The 19,310-nt window shown below is 33.7% G+C and overlaps 1 protein-coding gene across 4 annotated transcripts in view; it reads left to right on the top strand.

Annotated features, from left to right (window-relative positions):
• The window catches only part of LOC118182559 (proton channel OtopLc-like), an 87,299-nt gene that overhangs the window by 32,756 nt on the left and 35,233 nt on the right, over positions 1–19,310 (top strand). For all 4 annotated transcript variants that reach the window (XM_085810011.1, XM_085810013.1, XM_085810012.1 and 1 more), the window contains one exon: positions 12,976–13,195. In XM_085810011.1, coding sequence (XP_085666137.1) covers positions 12,976–13,195 — 220 coding nt within the window. The remainder of the gene's footprint in view (positions 1–12,975; positions 13,196–19,310) is intronic.

The following is a 19,310-nucleotide window of genomic DNA, read 5'->3' as shown; positions in this document are numbered from 1 at the left end:
GACAATTAGCCAGAAATTAATTAATTTCCATTCACTAGTATTTTCAAAAAAATCTTAACAGACTGTCTCTCTCAGATAAGAACTCCACAAAATACATTCCTCAAGAATTCCAAGTCCCACCCACTACCATAAATTACTTCACCCAAATCTTACCGACTGATATTATTCAAAGCCCCTACTGCCGCTAAGAATTTTCGGACACCCTACACTTCTGAGTCAGACACAAAGAGAACACTTTGCCAACTCCCCCACTAGAAAGAATGTAAGTTACTTAATACCTTTTCTGGCCTTTATATCTTCATGTACATTCACTGATCTTATTTATATTATTTTCTATATTATTTTTATATTATTTTTATATTTTCTTTTATTTGTTTTTACAAAGTTTGCATTATTTATCTTTTTTATAATCTTCTATGTTCATTTCAACTTTACTTTGAATTCGATTTTATAATGACAATTTCCAATGTTTAATTTCTACAAATAATATAGTACTCAAATGCATAAACATGAAAGTGTCGGGGACGGTTACTCGAGTTTTATTGGATTTCTCTACAGTAATTCATTTTTACTCCAAATTGAATTGACTAAAATGCTTCATAAGAATAACTACTTTTCGCGGAAATATTTGTCCTGACTAGAATTGCCGGTTTGGCTTTAACTTATAACTCGAGTAAAGACGAAACACTTTCGTATTTACGTATTTTTATCAATTATTGTTCATTGAATGGGAGTTGGTTTGTTCCCCTTGAAAAGTCAACTAATTTCCGATCAATGACAATGATTACATGTTTTAATTTTTCCTTTTACAATTGAAATATTATTCTTCGTGATGATTTAACTCCAGTCCCCGTTAAAACATTATTAACATTTTGTTTTCAAATTACTTCAAAACATCTTTCAAAATATAACTTACCAGTATGGATGCACACTTTTAAAATAATTCTACTTTAATTAAACTTAGGAGATAATATAATCAATTAATCAATACTGTTTAGGAAATAAATTATTATTAACTAACTTTGCAGCAATTGCGCAAGTAATAATAACTTGTATTCGCACTAAATGGATTTAAGATCATACAATATTACATATATATATATATATATATATCAGCTAATTAGTAAAACGAAATTCTGTTTATCACATGAAACAGAGGAGAAATCTAAAAATCTGACCGGAAAACCTCCCCAAATTACACCTGTAGCCAAAATCGTAGAAAATAAGCATCGAAGAAAAACTAATAAACGACATCCTACATAATAACCAGGTTACTTTCTCCAAGACAGCTACATGTATAATACCTCAAATTGAAATCACTAAATCCTCTTTTGTATTACTATGTATAATCAGCTATTTATACCCAGTTATTGGCTAAGAAATCGTTGTTGAAGTTAATAAAGAAACAAATAAATAAGAATTAAACTTGCGCAAAGTACATTAAGAAATCGAATAATTTTTTCATAATAAGAAATATTCACTTGAACATACATGAGATAAAAAGGAATTGTAAAATTACCGAAATCTAGAACCCGAAATTTCGATGAAATATTACTCAGTCGAACAAGACACACATCTCTTTTTGCTTTTTAAACAAAGCTAACATCGTCTGTTGCCATCTAATAAGACAAACTCGTTGACACTTAAATAAAATTTTAAAAATTTTGCCGAATACTGATAGTCGTATTTTATACTTTGCGAGAGAATTTTGTTTTTAGTATTAGGCTTTGTTTTTGATACAGGTAGGATATTAACAGAAAATTTCATAGTAAAAGACATGATAACAATTATAATATAATGCCTTTTATTAATTCGATCAATGTTTAGTTGAAATTGTTCTGAATTCAAGAATGATCAAATATTACTAAAAATGCTATGATGTTTTAAATGGACCCCTTTGTTATTCTAATAAGCAATCTACAACAAATTTGCTTTCAGCTACAGAAGATAAATGAAAATTTTGATGCCGCAAGAGATAGTTGTTTGTCAGTTGCCAGGATACGATTTCCTTTGTAGCGCGAAAGAAGCAACATCTCTTTCTAATGTTAAAAAAAGTGATATGAATAAAAATATTACAGTAATAGCTAGAGCTGGAAATTATCCCTTTCTTTCCTTCTACTTTTTATGCTACATAATATGTAGCCTTATCGGTTTAATTTCGTTTTTGAAAGGGAATAAAATGTAGTGTAATGTCTTTACTGTTAGCTCAGCTGTGAAGTACGTGACTATCGCATTTGCCTCACTTTGCCCATAAAAAAATGCTTGAACGGCTAGAAAGTACAGGAGCAAAAAGGGTTTGGGTTTCTTTCCTGATCTAAGTTCTGTATCTAGAGTGCTTTAAACATGGAACATGTAAATAACATTATTTGATTTTAAGATTTATAATAAAAAGATTTCTAATTATCTGGATTGCGAATATATGGAGTACAACTAGCTGGATCGAGTATGTTTCCTAAACCAAGTAAAATCAAGCTTATAATTAACTTAGTTAATGTTTCATGTAAATTTAGAAATATGAGAACTAATTTTATTATTTTAAACCAGTAAAAACAAATATTTCATTTTAGTATTTAGTTGAATAAAAATAGATCACGTGGTAAATAAAAAATATCTTAAAAAAATGCTAGAACAATTAAAATAAGTTTTTTTATTTCATTTTAAGGCGTTTATATGCATTAAAATTAATTTTACTGTTTTATTTTAGTTCATATATGTTAATTGAATAAAGCAAAGCAACTCCAGGGCTACCTTTCCTTTAAGGAGGAAAGCTTTCGTGAAGGACTTTTTAAGGAACATTGGCTTCTATTCACGTTACACAACCGGAAAACCACGAAAACCATACAATCAGCCGCTGAACACTGGTAATTCGGTACGGGGTTCGAGTTCCAGCGAACGGGCTGGCTGCATTGGCGTTTTCGTGGTTTTCCCATGTGTAAAGTGGATACGAGCCAGTTTCCCTTGGAAGGACCTCCCCGGGGCATCCCTCCCTTTCCGTGTAGTGCTTAAGGGCGGAGCACGTAATAGGGAAAAAAAAAAAAAAAAACATGCAATCAGCTCGTTCGCTGCCATACCAGCCGCTGTAAAACTATCAATATTCAGAGATTTTACCGCTATTGTTGGGCTCTTAATTTTATTTGGAACAGAAATGGTTGCGTCTTTAAGTGGATTAAAAATAATTTAGTCATTCAATTTTGTGGAACGAAAGTGTACTTTTTCTTTTATTTTTCAGAAATAAAAGTTGCTCATTTTTTATTTCTGCAGTCTTTGTTGAAATAAAGTACAATAAAAGAAAAGTATAATTCCCCTACCTACATTACAATAAATATGAATTTGGCCTACAGAAAAGAGGCTTTTCTGGGAGCCAAATGAAATATTTGACAAGATGAGCAATTAAATATGATAACCGGATAGAAAAGTTTGTAATTATTTAAAATCTGCTCACAAAAAATCAAGGATTATAATTTTCCCCAGAATATACATATTGTTTCATTTAAATTGTTTATAATATTAATAATAATCTGTAAATTTCAGCTTAGTTTTAGATCTTTGAGCAAAATTTAAGATCGGCTGATTAATTATTAATAAAAAATTATTGAAATTCATAAAGTGTATCCCGTCTTTCTCACATCGATTATTTAGACTTTCAGACGCTCGTTGCTTACACAGAAGGTATAACCCTGAACTCAACCTTGAACTACTTCCAACTTTGAACTCAATTTTTCATGAAAATATATATATAAGAATCTACTCATCTAGAAGCATATAACAATAAAAAATTAGCTGCTAATAATGTATAGAAAGACAGTTGTTTTTTTTTTTTTTTTGTAGTATAACCAGATTTTTCGATACAGCGCTATTTGGCGACTTTCAAAACTTTCAAAATGCAGTTTGAAAAAAAGTCGCCTAACTGATGGATTCACACAAAGAAATTATAGAACTGTAAATGAGATAAAAAAACGAAAGGAAAGTATTATATTTTGACACATGTGTAACGTGTATACGAGCCAGTTTTCCTTAGAAAATCCTCCACGAAGGCATCCCTCCCCTTAGACAGATAGCCGTAGTGTGCCTTGCTGTAATTAAATAAACCAAACCAAACCATATTTTAACACAGAGTGGAAGGAAATGTAATGTTTGAAAAATTAGGTCAGAATCCTTAAAAAGATGGCTATGGTTTTACTATAAAAGGATGTCTCGTATTTTAATGATTTTAGAACGATCAAGCGGACGTTTTACGTAATAATTAACACGCTGATTATGAATTGAATACATAGCACAGGTAAAGTGCACTAAAAGTGATCAAAATAGTGATCTGCTTTGCATCAGTGGCAATCAGCGAACTGAATGGAATTACAAATGTTTCAAAAATGCAAGGCCACCGGCGACCGAGCCGTAAAACCGCTGCGCACAACTATAGCTCTCAAATTCAAATGTCGGTTCAAATCTACGGTGAACGAATTGGCTGAATGGGAGTTTTCGTGTTTTTCCTCATTAGTAGCATGAATACGAGTCAGTTCCCTAAACATGTCCTCTCTATCTCGTTATATATATAATGATAAAAACTGCTATAAAATTTTCACCTGATTAATATTATTTAGATCACATTCCAAGCTGCATTGAATTTTTTTAAATCATTTATTACATTACTCTGGAATTTTACCAGTTTTCCTTATAATCCCGTGACACATGGTTGAGGCTTTGGGTTTGTTTGTTCCCTTCTTGCCTCACCAGATTTGTTATTTGAAGAAGTAACTCTGAATTTACTTTCAAATGCGTCATTTGATTCATCTTCTGAGTAATTTTCTTCACCTGATGCGGAAAGGATCTCTTCTTTTGCATGGTCAACAGAAATTTTTCTTGAAATTTCAGATTCTACCAAACTATCAGAAATTAAATTTTGCAGGTTAATAGCCTTTTTAATATCTGTTAATTTCATATACCTGCTCTACAATTTTGAAATAACATCCAAACTACATCCCCATTAGTGGCCGATTGATTAAAGGACTGCCGAATACTTAAAATTCGACCCTGTTTTGAACCCAGGAGAAAGGACTGGCTGCAGGGTTGGTTTTCGCGGTTCGCCCCACGGGTAACGTAAATGCGAGCCAGTTTTTCTTTGAAAGTCTTCTACGAAGGCATCCCTTCCCTTAGACAGATAGCCCCATGTGATTTTCCATATTCAAATTCGACTCGTTTCATCCGGACTACAATATATATATTTATATCACAAAAGAAAAATATATTTTAGAATTAAAAGTATAACCAATGTCCCTCCTAATTATTAATCCTTGGTAATCAAATAACCAACGTCCTCCTATCCTCCTAATCATTAAACTTTGGCAATCAAATAACCAATGTCTTCCTATCCTTCTAATTATTAAATTTTGGCAATGAAAGTGACTGAAAGTTAAAATTAAGTTATTAACAGCTTTTAAAAATAGAAACATTAAAAAAGGGAGAAGAGAGTTCACATTCAAAATAATATATACAGCGTGGAGTATTATCAATTACCCATTTTGAAAATAATGTAGTCAAGCCCTAGCGACAGCATAGCATAACTCCAGATATTTTTTCTTTTCTGCTGCACTTTCCATTTACATGCATGAGATGCAGGCTACTATTGTGTTTGGGTGCGTTTGGTATAGTTAAATGTCTGACCACCTCGGCTAGCAATCCATCTGCTATCCTGTCTCCACGAGAACTACGTTCGGCATTTCCTTACCTGCAGCGCTCCTAGAAGCACCAAAGTTCGATAGCCGGAACACAACCTGCAATTTCGCAGGTTAATCGCGGCAAATAAAGCAAGTTGGAGTGGCTAGCAATGTAAAGCATAAAGCGATCACGGTGAGTTGACACCATATGGTCAAGGATATCAGGGCTTACGTTTGCAATTTCCTCCCTGATTTCTCTTCTTCAACTGTTCTTCGCTTAGCAGTCTGGTTGCAAACACGTCATCTTTCTCTGATTGTTCTCCTGTATTTTTCTATTTGTGTGTGGATTGCTTTGTACACTTTCACCAGCCGCCATTGCTCCCCCTTCCCCCGAGCACTGATTTTCTTTCGATTAAGAATTTTTCTTCGCCTTTGTTTGTCGTCACAAAACACTTTTCTAAAGGCAGGCTGCGCTGTTGTGATTGACTTCTTTTCAATACAGTTTCCTACACAAAGCATAGGCTATTGCACGGGTCAGCACTCCATGGCTATGATAGTGAAGGTCACAAAGCTGTTTGCCTAAGCCTTCCGTCGCCAGTCCATACAGTGCACCTAACTCTTCATACCCAAAAATATTTGAAAAATATCCATTTGCCAAACATTAGTGTTTCACCAATAACTGGACCAAATGTTCACAAAAGTGCAGCGGTAAAATCTATGTGGCATTTATATAAATGTACAAGAGTAACAAAAAAGATAAAATATTTAGAATTGCTTTATTTTAAATCTGAGTATATTATTTTCAAAATGGGTTATTGAAAATGATCCACCCTGTGTATCTAATACAAATAAAGCCTAAAGAAGTAATTACAATTAACGTTAGACAATATACTGAAATGTTTTGCAAGGCAAACGTTGTGCGAATGCGTTGTGCGTTTGACGTGAGAAGATTATAAAAATAATTAATTCTTTTGTCGAGAGCAAGGCATTTACTTAGATTCGTGCATAACATGTATTTATTTAGATCGAAAATAACGTGTAAGTGTACATTTTATTTATTCAAAATGAAATTTTACTTGCAACACACTAATTAATATAAAATAATTAAATATAATAATCACAAAACATCACAAACTTCCTAAACGAAATAAACAAACTTTATAAAATTAAAACAAAATTTGTCACTAACTAGGACTATTGAACTCGTCAGATTAAAAAATGTAAAATAACATACCTATGTTTCAATAAGAACAGTTATACTTACAATTTATTTCTCAAATGGTGGAAAAATATAGGAAATATAATTTGTATGTTTTTGGCAGCAAATCCTGAGAGAGAAAGTTTGCCTTGACTAAAAAACTGACTAAAAAACTATATTTCTTTTTTTTTCCTTTATTTTTAGTACATCTGTAGGGATATAGCAGTTAATTTTATGGCTTTCTTTCTTGAGAGTACAGAATCAGCTGTATTCCTCTCCCCAAAAAATCCATATATAACTTAAGCTAGCGCAGATTGCAATTTTTTACGAAAACTGATTAACTGTTTACGACAAAGCTTTGAAATTATTGTAAATAGACCAATACACAGAAAAATGGAAATGCGTTTGCTCATATAGAAATTCACAATGATATTAAAAATTTAATTGCTAAATCAATGAATAGATAATGAAAACATAGAAATCTACTATAAAGGCGACGCAGCGCTGTTGTAAAGATTTTCCGAAATTTTAAAATTTCATTAGAAATGTTCGCCATTGGCAAACAGATTTTTCAGAAAGTTCACCACTGTTGATCAACAATTCTGTTTTTAACATTTTTTTATGATTGTCTGTAAAATATTAGCAGCTGACTTTTATACAGGGTGATTCAGAATTCATCATCAATATTTGGTGGGGAGGTAGAGAATAGGAAAAGAAGGAGATTTCACATAGGAATGCATGGGCGCAAATGCCATGTAGTAGGGCTAAATGACCCCAGTTCAATGATGGAAAGAACACATAAGAAGGAAGTAGTAAAGAAAAAGAAAAAAACATTTATTATCTTACATGCAACATTTCTTTGCATTGGTTTTACAGACTTACAAGAGGTGCTCGAACTGCTGCCATTTGTTAGAATGCATGACTCACAACGGCGTTGCATGGACAACCAGACCTTCTGGAATATGCCTGGCATTTACGTGCATATCTACAAGTTCATTCCAGGTATACCGGTTCATGTTACTTCTGCAAAGTCACCTAGTCGAATGATGACTGGCTGCACACAGGTCAGGTCAGGTCATAACGTTATACTTCAAGTTTCGTACTAATAAAAGTATATTACTTGACCTGTTATATTATCCATTAAAGGCTTTAGAAATGTATTGGTGTTTGTTTCGTAAGGATGCATGTAAGTAGTAAAATAGAATCTTGAATTACAGTATTAATTCGAGATGTTGATTACAAAAGTCACATCTATGCCAGAGATGTACTTTCAATTTACTAACGCAAGTCAGAGGTACTGGTCAAGTGTGCTATTTCCATGATGTTGATTGTCATGGCTGCACACGTCAAACAGCTGTTGTATGGAAGTTGTGCACACACAGCGCCCTCTATACCACCATGCGTTCGTCTGCCCCATACTTTCCCTATGTGAAATTTCCTTCTTTTCCTATTCCCTACCTCCCCACCAAATATTGATGATGAATTCTGAATCCCCCTATATATTTCTAGATGAGTAGATTCGTATGTATTTTTTTTGAGAAAAACTGAGAGTTCAAGGTTGGAAGACCTTCCTTTTTTACAGTGGTTTGGTTAACTGATTATGACAAAGCAACCGAGGGCTATGTGTGTAAGGGGAAAGAGATTTCAAAGGGAAACTGTCACGTATCCACAATGTACATGACGAGAACTACGAAAACGCCTATGCAGCCAGCCCATTAGTCCGAACTCGAACTCAGGTCAAACTATCAGTGTTCAGCGACTTTAACATTTGGTCACTGGTGGGCCTAAATGTTAGGGTGAATCATAGCTATAACACTGAATTTACACGATAACAATCAGAAAATAAAAAGAAACTAAAATTTTATTTGCAACCAGAGCACAAAACTTACAGTAGCAAACTAAAGTTTTTGCAGCTTGAAATCTAGCAAAAAATTATTTTCCATCTACCATTTTGCAATGAGAGTAACTACCAATAATTATTTGCAGTATTCAATAAAACTTTTAGGTACTTTTCCGTTTTGCCGGTGCAAGCAATAAAGTCGCCAGTAATGGTACAACCGATGCCAAACGAAATATCTTCGCTGGTAACCTTTTACTTTAACTTTTACATTTTCAAAACAAGTCACAGCCATTTCTTATCAGATTTATTGTTTCTTTCAATACTGGCATACAATTACATAGAATTTTTACCACATAGTTCAATTTTATGTCCTAAGGCCGTTCGCGGGCGGTAATTAAGTCAATTAGGATGCAATCATACCGCTCCCCCGATGGCGAAAATATAGAAAAGGAAAAGTCAAGAGTTAATTCATCAGTTCTAGTTAGAATGCACTAGCGAAATAAAGTACTGCGGTTTTACAATATTTCCGAGTAAGCTATACGTATGAATTGAAATAATTCTGGCATTTAAACTTGTATTCCAAATTAAGATTTAACTTGAAATTAATGTAGATAGTTACTCAGAGAATTATATTTTTGTAACGTAGTTTACGTGAGATGAGATCACTTGGGGTCACGTGATATGAACCGGCGAATCAGGATGTTGTACGATGTAAGGATAGTAAGTTTTTAAATTAATGTCCTTTTACAAATTTATTGTCTTTATTTATAGGCTTATTTACAAAAATTTTAAACGACATTAAAATGTTTATAGCTTCAAAATAAAAAATTCTTAGAACTAACATTTGTCAACATTTTTTTTATGTGCATACTATGTGTTTTCACCAATAAATTCTGCTCGGCAAAACGGAAAAGTACCAACTCTTATCTAAACGTGGAAAACTGAAATGAAAAAATGAAACCTTATAATACAAACCGTAATTATGTAGGTTGGCTGAAGCTATTAAAACTTCAAGAAAGTTACTAAATACAAAAAAAAAAAAGTTGCTTTTAAGAATTTTCATCTAAAACTCCCGTGTATTGTACAAGAAAAATACGAAACGACTAGACTAGAAGAGAAACACGCTAATGTGACAATCAAAATCGTAAAAACAACCTTGTATTTAGCGTAAGTATATTGAAACACTCAATCGATTTCGAGGGCAGCTAAAGGTCTCTCCTCATCAGGAGAAAGAAATACCTAGAAAGAAGAAAAATAAGGGGGAAGGAGTCTCAGAAACAGGTGGTCCTTATCAGCACTGCACGTGGTTATAACCGGATTTTTAATCAGAGTTACACTGGCCGCCTACTTTTACTGAGCCAGGCTATCTGATCAAACACAAAGGACAAGAAAAATTAGCGAAGTTAAAAATAGGGAGCGAGGGGCAACTGCACCTTCACACTCAAAATCTGAACTTCGAATAATGAAAAGCAACCACTGAACGGATTTTTATACCCTCTGGTAGTACCAAATGCGAGGAGGTAACGCCATCTATCGGCAAAAATAACTGAATTAAGATAGTAGAATTTTAAAGGCATTAGGAAGGACTGGATTGGATTTCAAATCATTAACTAAACATGCTAAATCTTTGTGAATATGAAAAGCCTCAAGAAAATCCAATTCACCTATGGAAGAAGCCTTTTGGATAATTTTTGCAGACCCAAAGTCAAAATTATGGTTAAATGTCCAACTATGATACGCTATTGAAGACTTGTTAATTTCGCCTTTTCTAACATAAGATTCATGTTCCTTGATACGAAACTTCAACGCTCTTTTTGTTTGGCCAATATATCTTAAACCACACTGACACGATATACTATAAATTCCCCAAGAATTCAAGACAGAAACGCAATCTTTTAGAATCGAAGGGTGAATTTTATTAATAGGGGAGAAACCGACTTGAAAATTGAATTTCTGGAGAATCCGTGCAACGAAACGACTACCGAATTTGATAAATCTATTTCATAAGACCTCACCATACGTCCTCTTCTGTTCTATAAGGTCGAGTCGTTAAGACTCTGACTAGTACTGAAAGTTCTATGTGGGGTTCGATCCAGGTGAACTGGATGGCTGCTTGGTTAATTTCCGCGGTTTTTCACGTGTTTAACCTGAATACGAGCCATTTTTTTTTTTTTTATTGTTATTGAAAGTCCACCTCGAAAGCATTAAGCATTACTTCCCTTAGACAGATAGTCCTGATGTGTTTTGCCATACACAAGGAGCCTAACCTAACTAACCTAATCTATTCTATAAATCTAATTTCGCTTTTCCTCCAATCATGTTCTGTAAAATTAATTTATATGAAACAGCAAAACCTGATAGAAATAACGATGTTTTGAGGAAAATCTAGAGTAAAATTTCAAATCTATACTTTACGAGAGCAACAAGAGACTATATGGTTTCTCATTTAAAAAAAAAAAAATGTTTTTTACAGAAACCCCACTTCTGACTCAATTGTGCAAATTTACTTCCTGAAACGGTTTGCTAGTGAAAATGAAAGCTAGAGTCAAAATGATCTTTCAGAACCACTTTGACAAAACTCTGAACGAGTCTACCTTAAGTTTTTTTAATAAAATATATATGTTTTTTACTTAAGTTTGTAAAGTTTTTTTAATAAAATATATATGTTTTTTACTTATTTTTAGATGCAAAAAAACTCTAAATATTATAAAAAATCTTAACTTTTTAGAATAAAATATAAGTATTAAAAAATGAAAGAATTTCCATAAAAAAGTAGGTTTTTTAGACATGAAAATCTTAAGTTTTTGGAATAAGATATAAATATTAAAAATTGCATAAAAATGAATGTTTTTGGAATAAAGTATGCGACATCAAATATAATGATATTCTAAAGTTTTTCGAAGTCGTACAAATATTTTTCATCTACCATATCTTCGTAGTTTAATATGTAATTTTCTTGATTGTATTATCAGCAAGTTTTCCATTATCTTTTTTATTAGTACTATTTGAGCTTTGACAGGATCTGAAGTGATAGATTTTAAAAATGATGTGATTTTAACAAGCCTTTCTGTTGAAAAATGTTTGGGGAGGGGAAGAAATTGTAGGCATTACAACTAGCTTATCTATAATTTCTTTTAACAGAAATTACGTTGATAAGTAGGTAAAATTAAAAGTTTCAATCCATATTAAATTCTTAGCGTAGTAGAATATCATTTTGACACTAGAAATTTTATTAGCCCATTCTGTTATTGGTGGTGGTGTTACTTATCTCACTTGTATGACAGTAACATCAGAACAAGCCCACGAATTTTCTCGTGACAAGGAGTGCAAGATTACTCTGTAGTTGACAATAGCCTTGAGCACCATACAGGAGAGAGCACGACTTTGCTTCCGTATATTTAGAATGTCTCCATGCTGCACAGATACTATACATTTACAAACATCCATGCCTTCTTCTGTATTCGAACCCACGCCCTTCGGTACAGCAGTCAATGTCGCTAATCACTATCCCGGTTGGGTGGCGTAGCTCAGTCTAATGCAGTGTAAATAGAAGGAGTTGCTTTGACTAGTAGATTAGTGATTCAACTCTGAATCATTTATTCAACCTGGTTTTGCTTTATACCGATACTGTATGAACTATTTGTACTATTGAACTATGAACTATCAAGCTATTGAACTATGAAACTATTGAACTACTGAACTATAAAATTACGAGTATAAACATAAACTACTTTTTTGTGATATTTTGTTCAAATAAATTTAAATTTTCTCAAGGCAATTTAAGAGCAAAAATTAAATAAATACTTCATTATTATTATTACTCAACTGAACTTAAACCGAAAAAATTTTGGAAAAAAAAAATTGCGACACAGAAAGCTATAACCGAAATTAATTCAATTCTATCTTAATTGCACATCTGTTTAAAAAAACGGTTAATAACAAAATATAACTTACTTAAGAGAAAAGCACCATTTACGATTCGGACACAGTTTTTAAGCTGCAATGAATTTATGGGATAATATTATTTCTGTAAAAAGCCATGCTTACGGATAAAAATAAATATTAACAGAACACTAGTTAAAGGAAATGTGTATAGTCGATCATATACTTATGCGATAGAAATTCAAGCATCAGTGAAGCAATTGTTAAACAGGAGATACTAATATAATTCCTTCATTTTTTTTTCATTTTTATATTGTGTTTTGATATTGATTTCTGAATTATGCTACATAGAGTTAATAAAACAATACTGATTTTTTACAAAATTTTCTTTTATACATTTCCAGAGTCGGAGATCGGATAGTGAACCTATAAGTATGAGTTATTCCGATGCGCCTTTGGATCTTTCCCCCTTGAAACCAACAAAGGACGACAGCGGAATTTCTGTTAATAATGAGAACGGTTACCAGAATCTTAACGGTTCTCCTACAGTTTCCCAAGAAAATGATATTCGAACAAAGGAGAATTTTCCTTCATCAGCCCCTCCTTCTCCAGGAGGAAGAAGTCGTGAGTATTATTTTTTTACGCAAAATATCCATGCAGTTTTGTGATGTACAATTTTAGCTCTCACAGCCAAACAAATACATTACTGCTGTGTTGTATTAGCATTATATAAATATTACGATATGTTTGTTTGGAACCGAAATGACAATTGTACATCTGTTCTGCAGTTGACTTACAAAATACTGAGAATATTGAGAGGATAAAAATATTTTTAAAAAATTAACAATAATTTCAAAATTCTTGAATTCCTTTCTTAGCAACAGTGAAACGCTAAGTAGAATGGAAGCTCACACTATCAACGGCATATAGGAAGATTAAATGCTCACACTATCAACGGCATATAGGAAGATTAAATGCTCACACTATCAACGGAATGGAAGCTCACACTATCAACGGGATCGTGTGAATTTTAACCTTTGTTTGTTCTAATTCCTTCCTCTGCTTCCATAGGTTAAGCAGATAGCCTTCGCATGCTTTGCTACAGTTAAAATAAACCAAACTAAACTTCCATAGGCTATTCCATAGAAACTTAATTAAAACTATTAATTACATATAACTTTTCGAGTCTCCAAACTGCTTACAAAAGGAGGAAAATTTACGAGATTATTTCTCACTTATATGTTAGTATGTAATAATCAAGTTTTTAAATTTATTTATTTGAATTTTATTATTCAAAGCTAGTTCATTTTGCTCTAGCTTGGCAAATGCGCTAAAAAATAAATGCGCCTATGATAAAATCTGCAATAGAATTATATATTTAGGTAATTAATTTAGGTATTTAATGTGTGGAATTTCATAATTTTATGGACCCGAAGACAAACACTATTCCCAATAACTAGAGCTATTACTGCATCCATATTCTTTCCTCTTTCTCGTCTTTAATCTTCTAGCTATAAAATTAGTAATTCCCAATTTCCTTATTTCAAAAGATACACAAACCATGGCTACGAATATGAATCCTTCTTACCCGGACTCTATTTCTAAAGCGGAGCTCGACATAAATACGTGTAATAAAGTCAATTTTTGTAATTAGGTGAAAGTTAAAGAGCTAAACAAATGAGTAATTTAATAGTAAATTACATTACTTAGATTTCAAAATGTAGTTAGCGTTTAGTCTCAGAATCTAAAAGGTCTCTGCTTGGGATGTTCATTACACATCGTGAGAATTTGTTGTATTTCCTACCTTAACGGAAGTGTAATTTTTATGATCTTTTAGTGAACGTTTTTGAAATGAATAAAAACATATTTTTTTTCCTTTTATGGACTCAAACGTAAGGTAAACATTTCAATTTAAAGTTTTTATAAAATTCTGGTCAGAATAGAAAAGTATGCAAATACAAGATCATATGTAAATATCGGCATTATAAGAGTAATTCCTTTCCATGAATTAATCTTAATACTGAAAGGATGATTCTTGAGCGAATTGAAAAAATGTCAAAAGGCAGATGAAACAACAAATCTTGTGAAAGGAGGAAAACTTAATTTGGAGGTACCTCTTTATGCGTAAAAGTACATTCGTCTCGAACCGCCAAAAGGAAGTTTGGAAAAGCAAATATTCGCTTTTATTCCAGCTGGATTTCTGCCATTCACTCGTATGATTTGGTGAACGGATAGGTGTCATGTGTGTCTGAATAAAATGAATGTACTTTACGAATCACGAATCTCAATGCTAATTTCTTCTTAACGTCACGGGGATTTGACTAATTTGGCATGACCGTTAAGCTGGATATACAGTTAGCCGAAGAGAATATGTTATTCTTTTTTCAACTACCTGTAAAATTTTTTATAGTTATCGAATAAAATTTTGACAAATTTAAGTTTAACATAACTTTTTTAATTACGAAGTTATCTACCAGAAATTTGAATATTGCAGTTTTGAATAACTTTCTTTTCATGCGTCAAATTTTATGTGTTAAACAAAAAAACACTGTATCAGTGTGTAGCTCAAACATGTGAGCATAAAGTACTAAAAAACAAACAAAACTTTTAAAGTTCTGATATTTCATGCGAAGCTAGTTTTAATCAGGAAATATCACGCATATATTAATGTCATTTAAATCTTAAGTGTCAATAGTACTGAAAATATAATACAGCAAATAATAATGCCATTTAACTTTTAAAGATGGCTGGCCCACCAGCGGCCGAGCGGTAAAGCCGCTGAACACTGGTAGTTCGGTCTGAGGTTCGAATCCCGCGAACGGGCTGGCTGCATGGGCGTTTTCGTGGTTTTCCCCATGTGTAACGTGTATACGAGCCAGTTTCCCTTAGAAAGTCCTCCACGAAGGCATCCCTCCTCTTAGGCAGATAGCCGTAGTGTGCTTTGCCATAATTAAATACACCAATATTTAAATATGGCTATATGATGTTACTTTTTAAATACATTTACGAGTGATTCGTGAGTATGTTTTTTAATTATTACAAGCCAGTTAACGCTAGCGAAATTCGAAATTTGTAACACCGCGGTGGGCACTAAAAGTAAACGAGAATTAAAAAATAGTACTAAAACTTATGCATAAACATTTCCCGCTTTTGCAAACTTTTAATCTTTTGTCACATGCTATGTGTAGACTATTATGTTTTCCGAAGCAGAAAACACGATAAATCAGCGATGCCTTCGTCGGAATTCGAAGTCACATCTTTTGACTACCAGCCGCACTTGCTACCACTTACACCATAGAGACACTCAGTGAAGAAGTTGGTATTCCCTATATTTTCCTCCATTTAAAAGGTGATTGAAGAGGTAGAAAACCCAAATCCAGTTGCGAAATCCGGATGATGACGGATTATCGTCCACTTCATTTTAGCCACTTCGCTTTGGAAGCAAAAAACACGAAAAATCAGGAGGCCTCTACCAGGATTCAAACGCAATGATGTTCCGTTTGCCAGTTTGACTTGCATCTACTTGCAATACGAAGAAGAAGAAGAAGAAAATTCCTTATTATTATTACATAATATATGCATAAGTATTTGCTTACTGTAATTACAACTGACCGTTCATTTAAACCTATTGTAAAAAACTCAGATTAAAAATCTGAAGATATAACCAATAGATTAGAAAATATTAATTTAACAGATTATTAATTTTTAAGCACGCAAAATTTACGTATGTAAGAACAGAGGGAACTTGTTTACTTCCGAATTTCTATAAGATTGGGATTTAGTAAGTTGCTGCATAAATTTCGTGTGGTATAAAAGCCGATAACCGTCATTTCATCGATTCCTTTTATAAAGTAAATCTTTAAATATTGTGTTTTAATAATGTGTTTCAGAATAGTGTAATTGCTTTAAGTTCCCCTATTTCATATGCGAACAGGGCAAGAGAGTAAAATGTCAACATGAAAGAAGCAGAAAAGTCGGCCATAGAGAAAATCTTTTCAGTCCACCAGTAAAACGCTTTAAATTTACGTAAGAACAGAGGGAACTTGTTTATTCCCGAATTTCTATAAGATTGGGATTTAGTAAGTTGCTGCATAAATTTCGTGTGGTATAAAAGCCGATAACCGTCATTTCATCGATTCCTTTTATAAAGTAAATCTTTAAATATTGTGTTTTAATAATGTGTTTCAGAATAGTGTAATTGCTTTAAGTTCCCCTATTTCATATGCGAACAGGGCAAGAGAGTAAAATGTCAACATGAAAGAAGCAGAAAAGTCGGCCATAGAGAAAATCTTTTCAGTCCACCAGTAAAACGCTTTAAAACCTTCTTAGCAAATGGTCAATTCTTTAATTATCACTATAAAATTATAACTCTTCTGAAACAGTTTAGGATGTCAATGATTCCTCTAAGAATCCAGACTAAGCTGAAAGAACGTTTTTATGTCGAAACAGATGTTAGGAAATTAATGTTAGATGAATAAAATTAAACTAATTAATTAATGAATTAGACGAGTTAATTAGATGAATAAAACAGCAACCAAAATAAACAAATTTTGAAATGGAAATTGTGTGCCCAAATAGCGCGTTGCAGTTGATCAGGTCGCTATTTCGTGGGAGATAAAAGAGTTCTGCTGGCGTAAATTGTCATTCCAAGTTCTATGTATCGTTACCCGAAAGCACAGCTCAGTGATATGAATTTTATTTGTAGCTTTGCAGGTGGAAACGAAGTAGTTGTCTGAAGGAGATACATAGGGAATCGTTCATTGTACCTCTTTTTAATAACAGCTCCACTTTACCCGCAGCCCCGTTTTACCTCCATAGATAAAATGTATGTGTAGCTACGCATACCTCTCGAAAACCATACCAGGAATGGCAATTTACGCCAGCGGAACGCTTTTATCATCCACTCAACCACACCATGTACTATTTGAACTAACAATGACCTCCAGGCATCATTTGCCCGAATAACTGCGATGAAGAGCTTTTAGGTTTTGGTTTGGTTTATTTAAGTATGGCAAAGCACACTAGAGCTATCTTCCTAAGGAAAAGGATGCCTTCGTGAAGGATTTTCTAAGGGAAACTGGCTCGTATACACGTTACACATGGAGAAAACTACGAAAACGCCCATGCAGCCAGCCCGTTCGCGGGATTCGAACCTCGGACCGAACCACCAGTGTTCGCCGATTTTACCGCTCGGCTGCTGGTGGGCGGAGAGCTTTTAGGGGACTACAGAAGGGACAAAGTCATGCAGAAGTAGCCAGTGAGTCCTCCTAATTTTCTAAACACAGATTCGGCATCCAAAAGAGGTTCAGCCAAGGACGGCCAACCACTACGACGAGCGCTGATGACCGATATTTGTTGTTATGCGCACGAAATAATAGAACCTTTGCTCCGACTTACTCAGATCCTTCCTTACTGCAGCCACTGGAAGTTTGGTTTTAACGTCAACAATGCGTAGAAGGCTTCACAAACAAGGTCTGTACTCGCGGCGACCAGCCATTTGCGTGCCGCTGACGTCACGTCGTAGAAGGGAACGTTTGAGTTGGGCACGTCAACATGTCCACTAGACGGCTGATCAATGGAGGGCAGTTCTCTTTACAGATGATACCAGGTTTAGCATTAAAATCGATAGTAAGCGTTATTTAATTTGGAGAGAACCCAGAACCGTTATCGCACATCAAATATCCGTGAAAGAGATGCATACTGAGGAGACAGTGTCTGTGTTTGGGGGTGGGATCTCTTTCGGTGGATGCACAAACCTCCATGCCTTTACATTGTGGAACCATGAATGCTCAGGCCTATAGAGATGACATCCTTAATGCTTATGTGCGCTCTTACTATACTGGAGCAATAGGTGATGATTTTCTGGTGCAGGACGACAACTCTAGCCCTCACAGGGCTCGCATCGTGGATGATTATCTTGATAAGTAAACAGTTCAGCGCAAGGAGCGGCCAACTCAATCATCGGGCCTGAAGCTTATCGAGTATGTTTGGGATGTTTTAGGAAGACGTATAGCTGCTTTCAATCCTCCTCTTCAGACCCTTGCCACGCTTGCAAGTACTTTGCAAGAGGAATGGCTCTTACTTCCTACGGAAACTGATAGACTGCATAATTGATAGCATCATGCATCGCTGTATGTGTTGTATTTCTTATAGAGTAGATCATACTCCATATTGAAGGTAACTTTCCCTATACCAAACTGACACGTCCTGTTTGTTGATTTTATACATATGCTAATTTCTATAACACCATAATTGTCCGGTAATTTCTTTTCGTGTTATTTCATATTTTACTATGTGTTGTATACTTTGGGTCAGTTTCATTAAATTCTACCTATAAATTTTTGAGTAATCATCATTTTTGTGATTTTTCCTTAATTAATGATAACCAATGTGTATTAAAAGTTCGTTCTTCCACAATTTCTGAATAATTTTTCTCAGAAATCAAGTTTTCAAAAGGAAACGTGATATTAATTGGCTGATGAATCTTGTTTGACGCGTGTGTTGCTAAATGTAAAGAAATATTAAAAGTCACAGAAAAAAATTGGCTTGAAATACTCTTAGAAGACATCTAATTAATAAATAAGTGATACTGGCTTTTATTCAAGATATTTTAATTGATCTGCGTGAAAAGCAAAGAATTCGATAATTTAATTTCTCTACTAACTTTATTTTTCTATCAAAACTTCCCGTATGCCAATAAGTCAAAAAATATTGCATTTAAATATCTGGTAAGCTCACA

The sequence above is a fragment of the Stegodyphus dumicola genome, chromosome X2, assembly GCF_044657685.1.
Source record: "Stegodyphus dumicola isolate Sdum_Otavi_A_Nest chromosome X2, ASM4465768v1".
In the NCBI taxonomy this organism is placed as follows: Eukaryota; Metazoa; Arthropoda; class Arachnida; order Araneae; family Eresidae; genus Stegodyphus; species Stegodyphus dumicola.
This window is presented reverse-complemented; position numbering and strand designations above follow the sequence as displayed.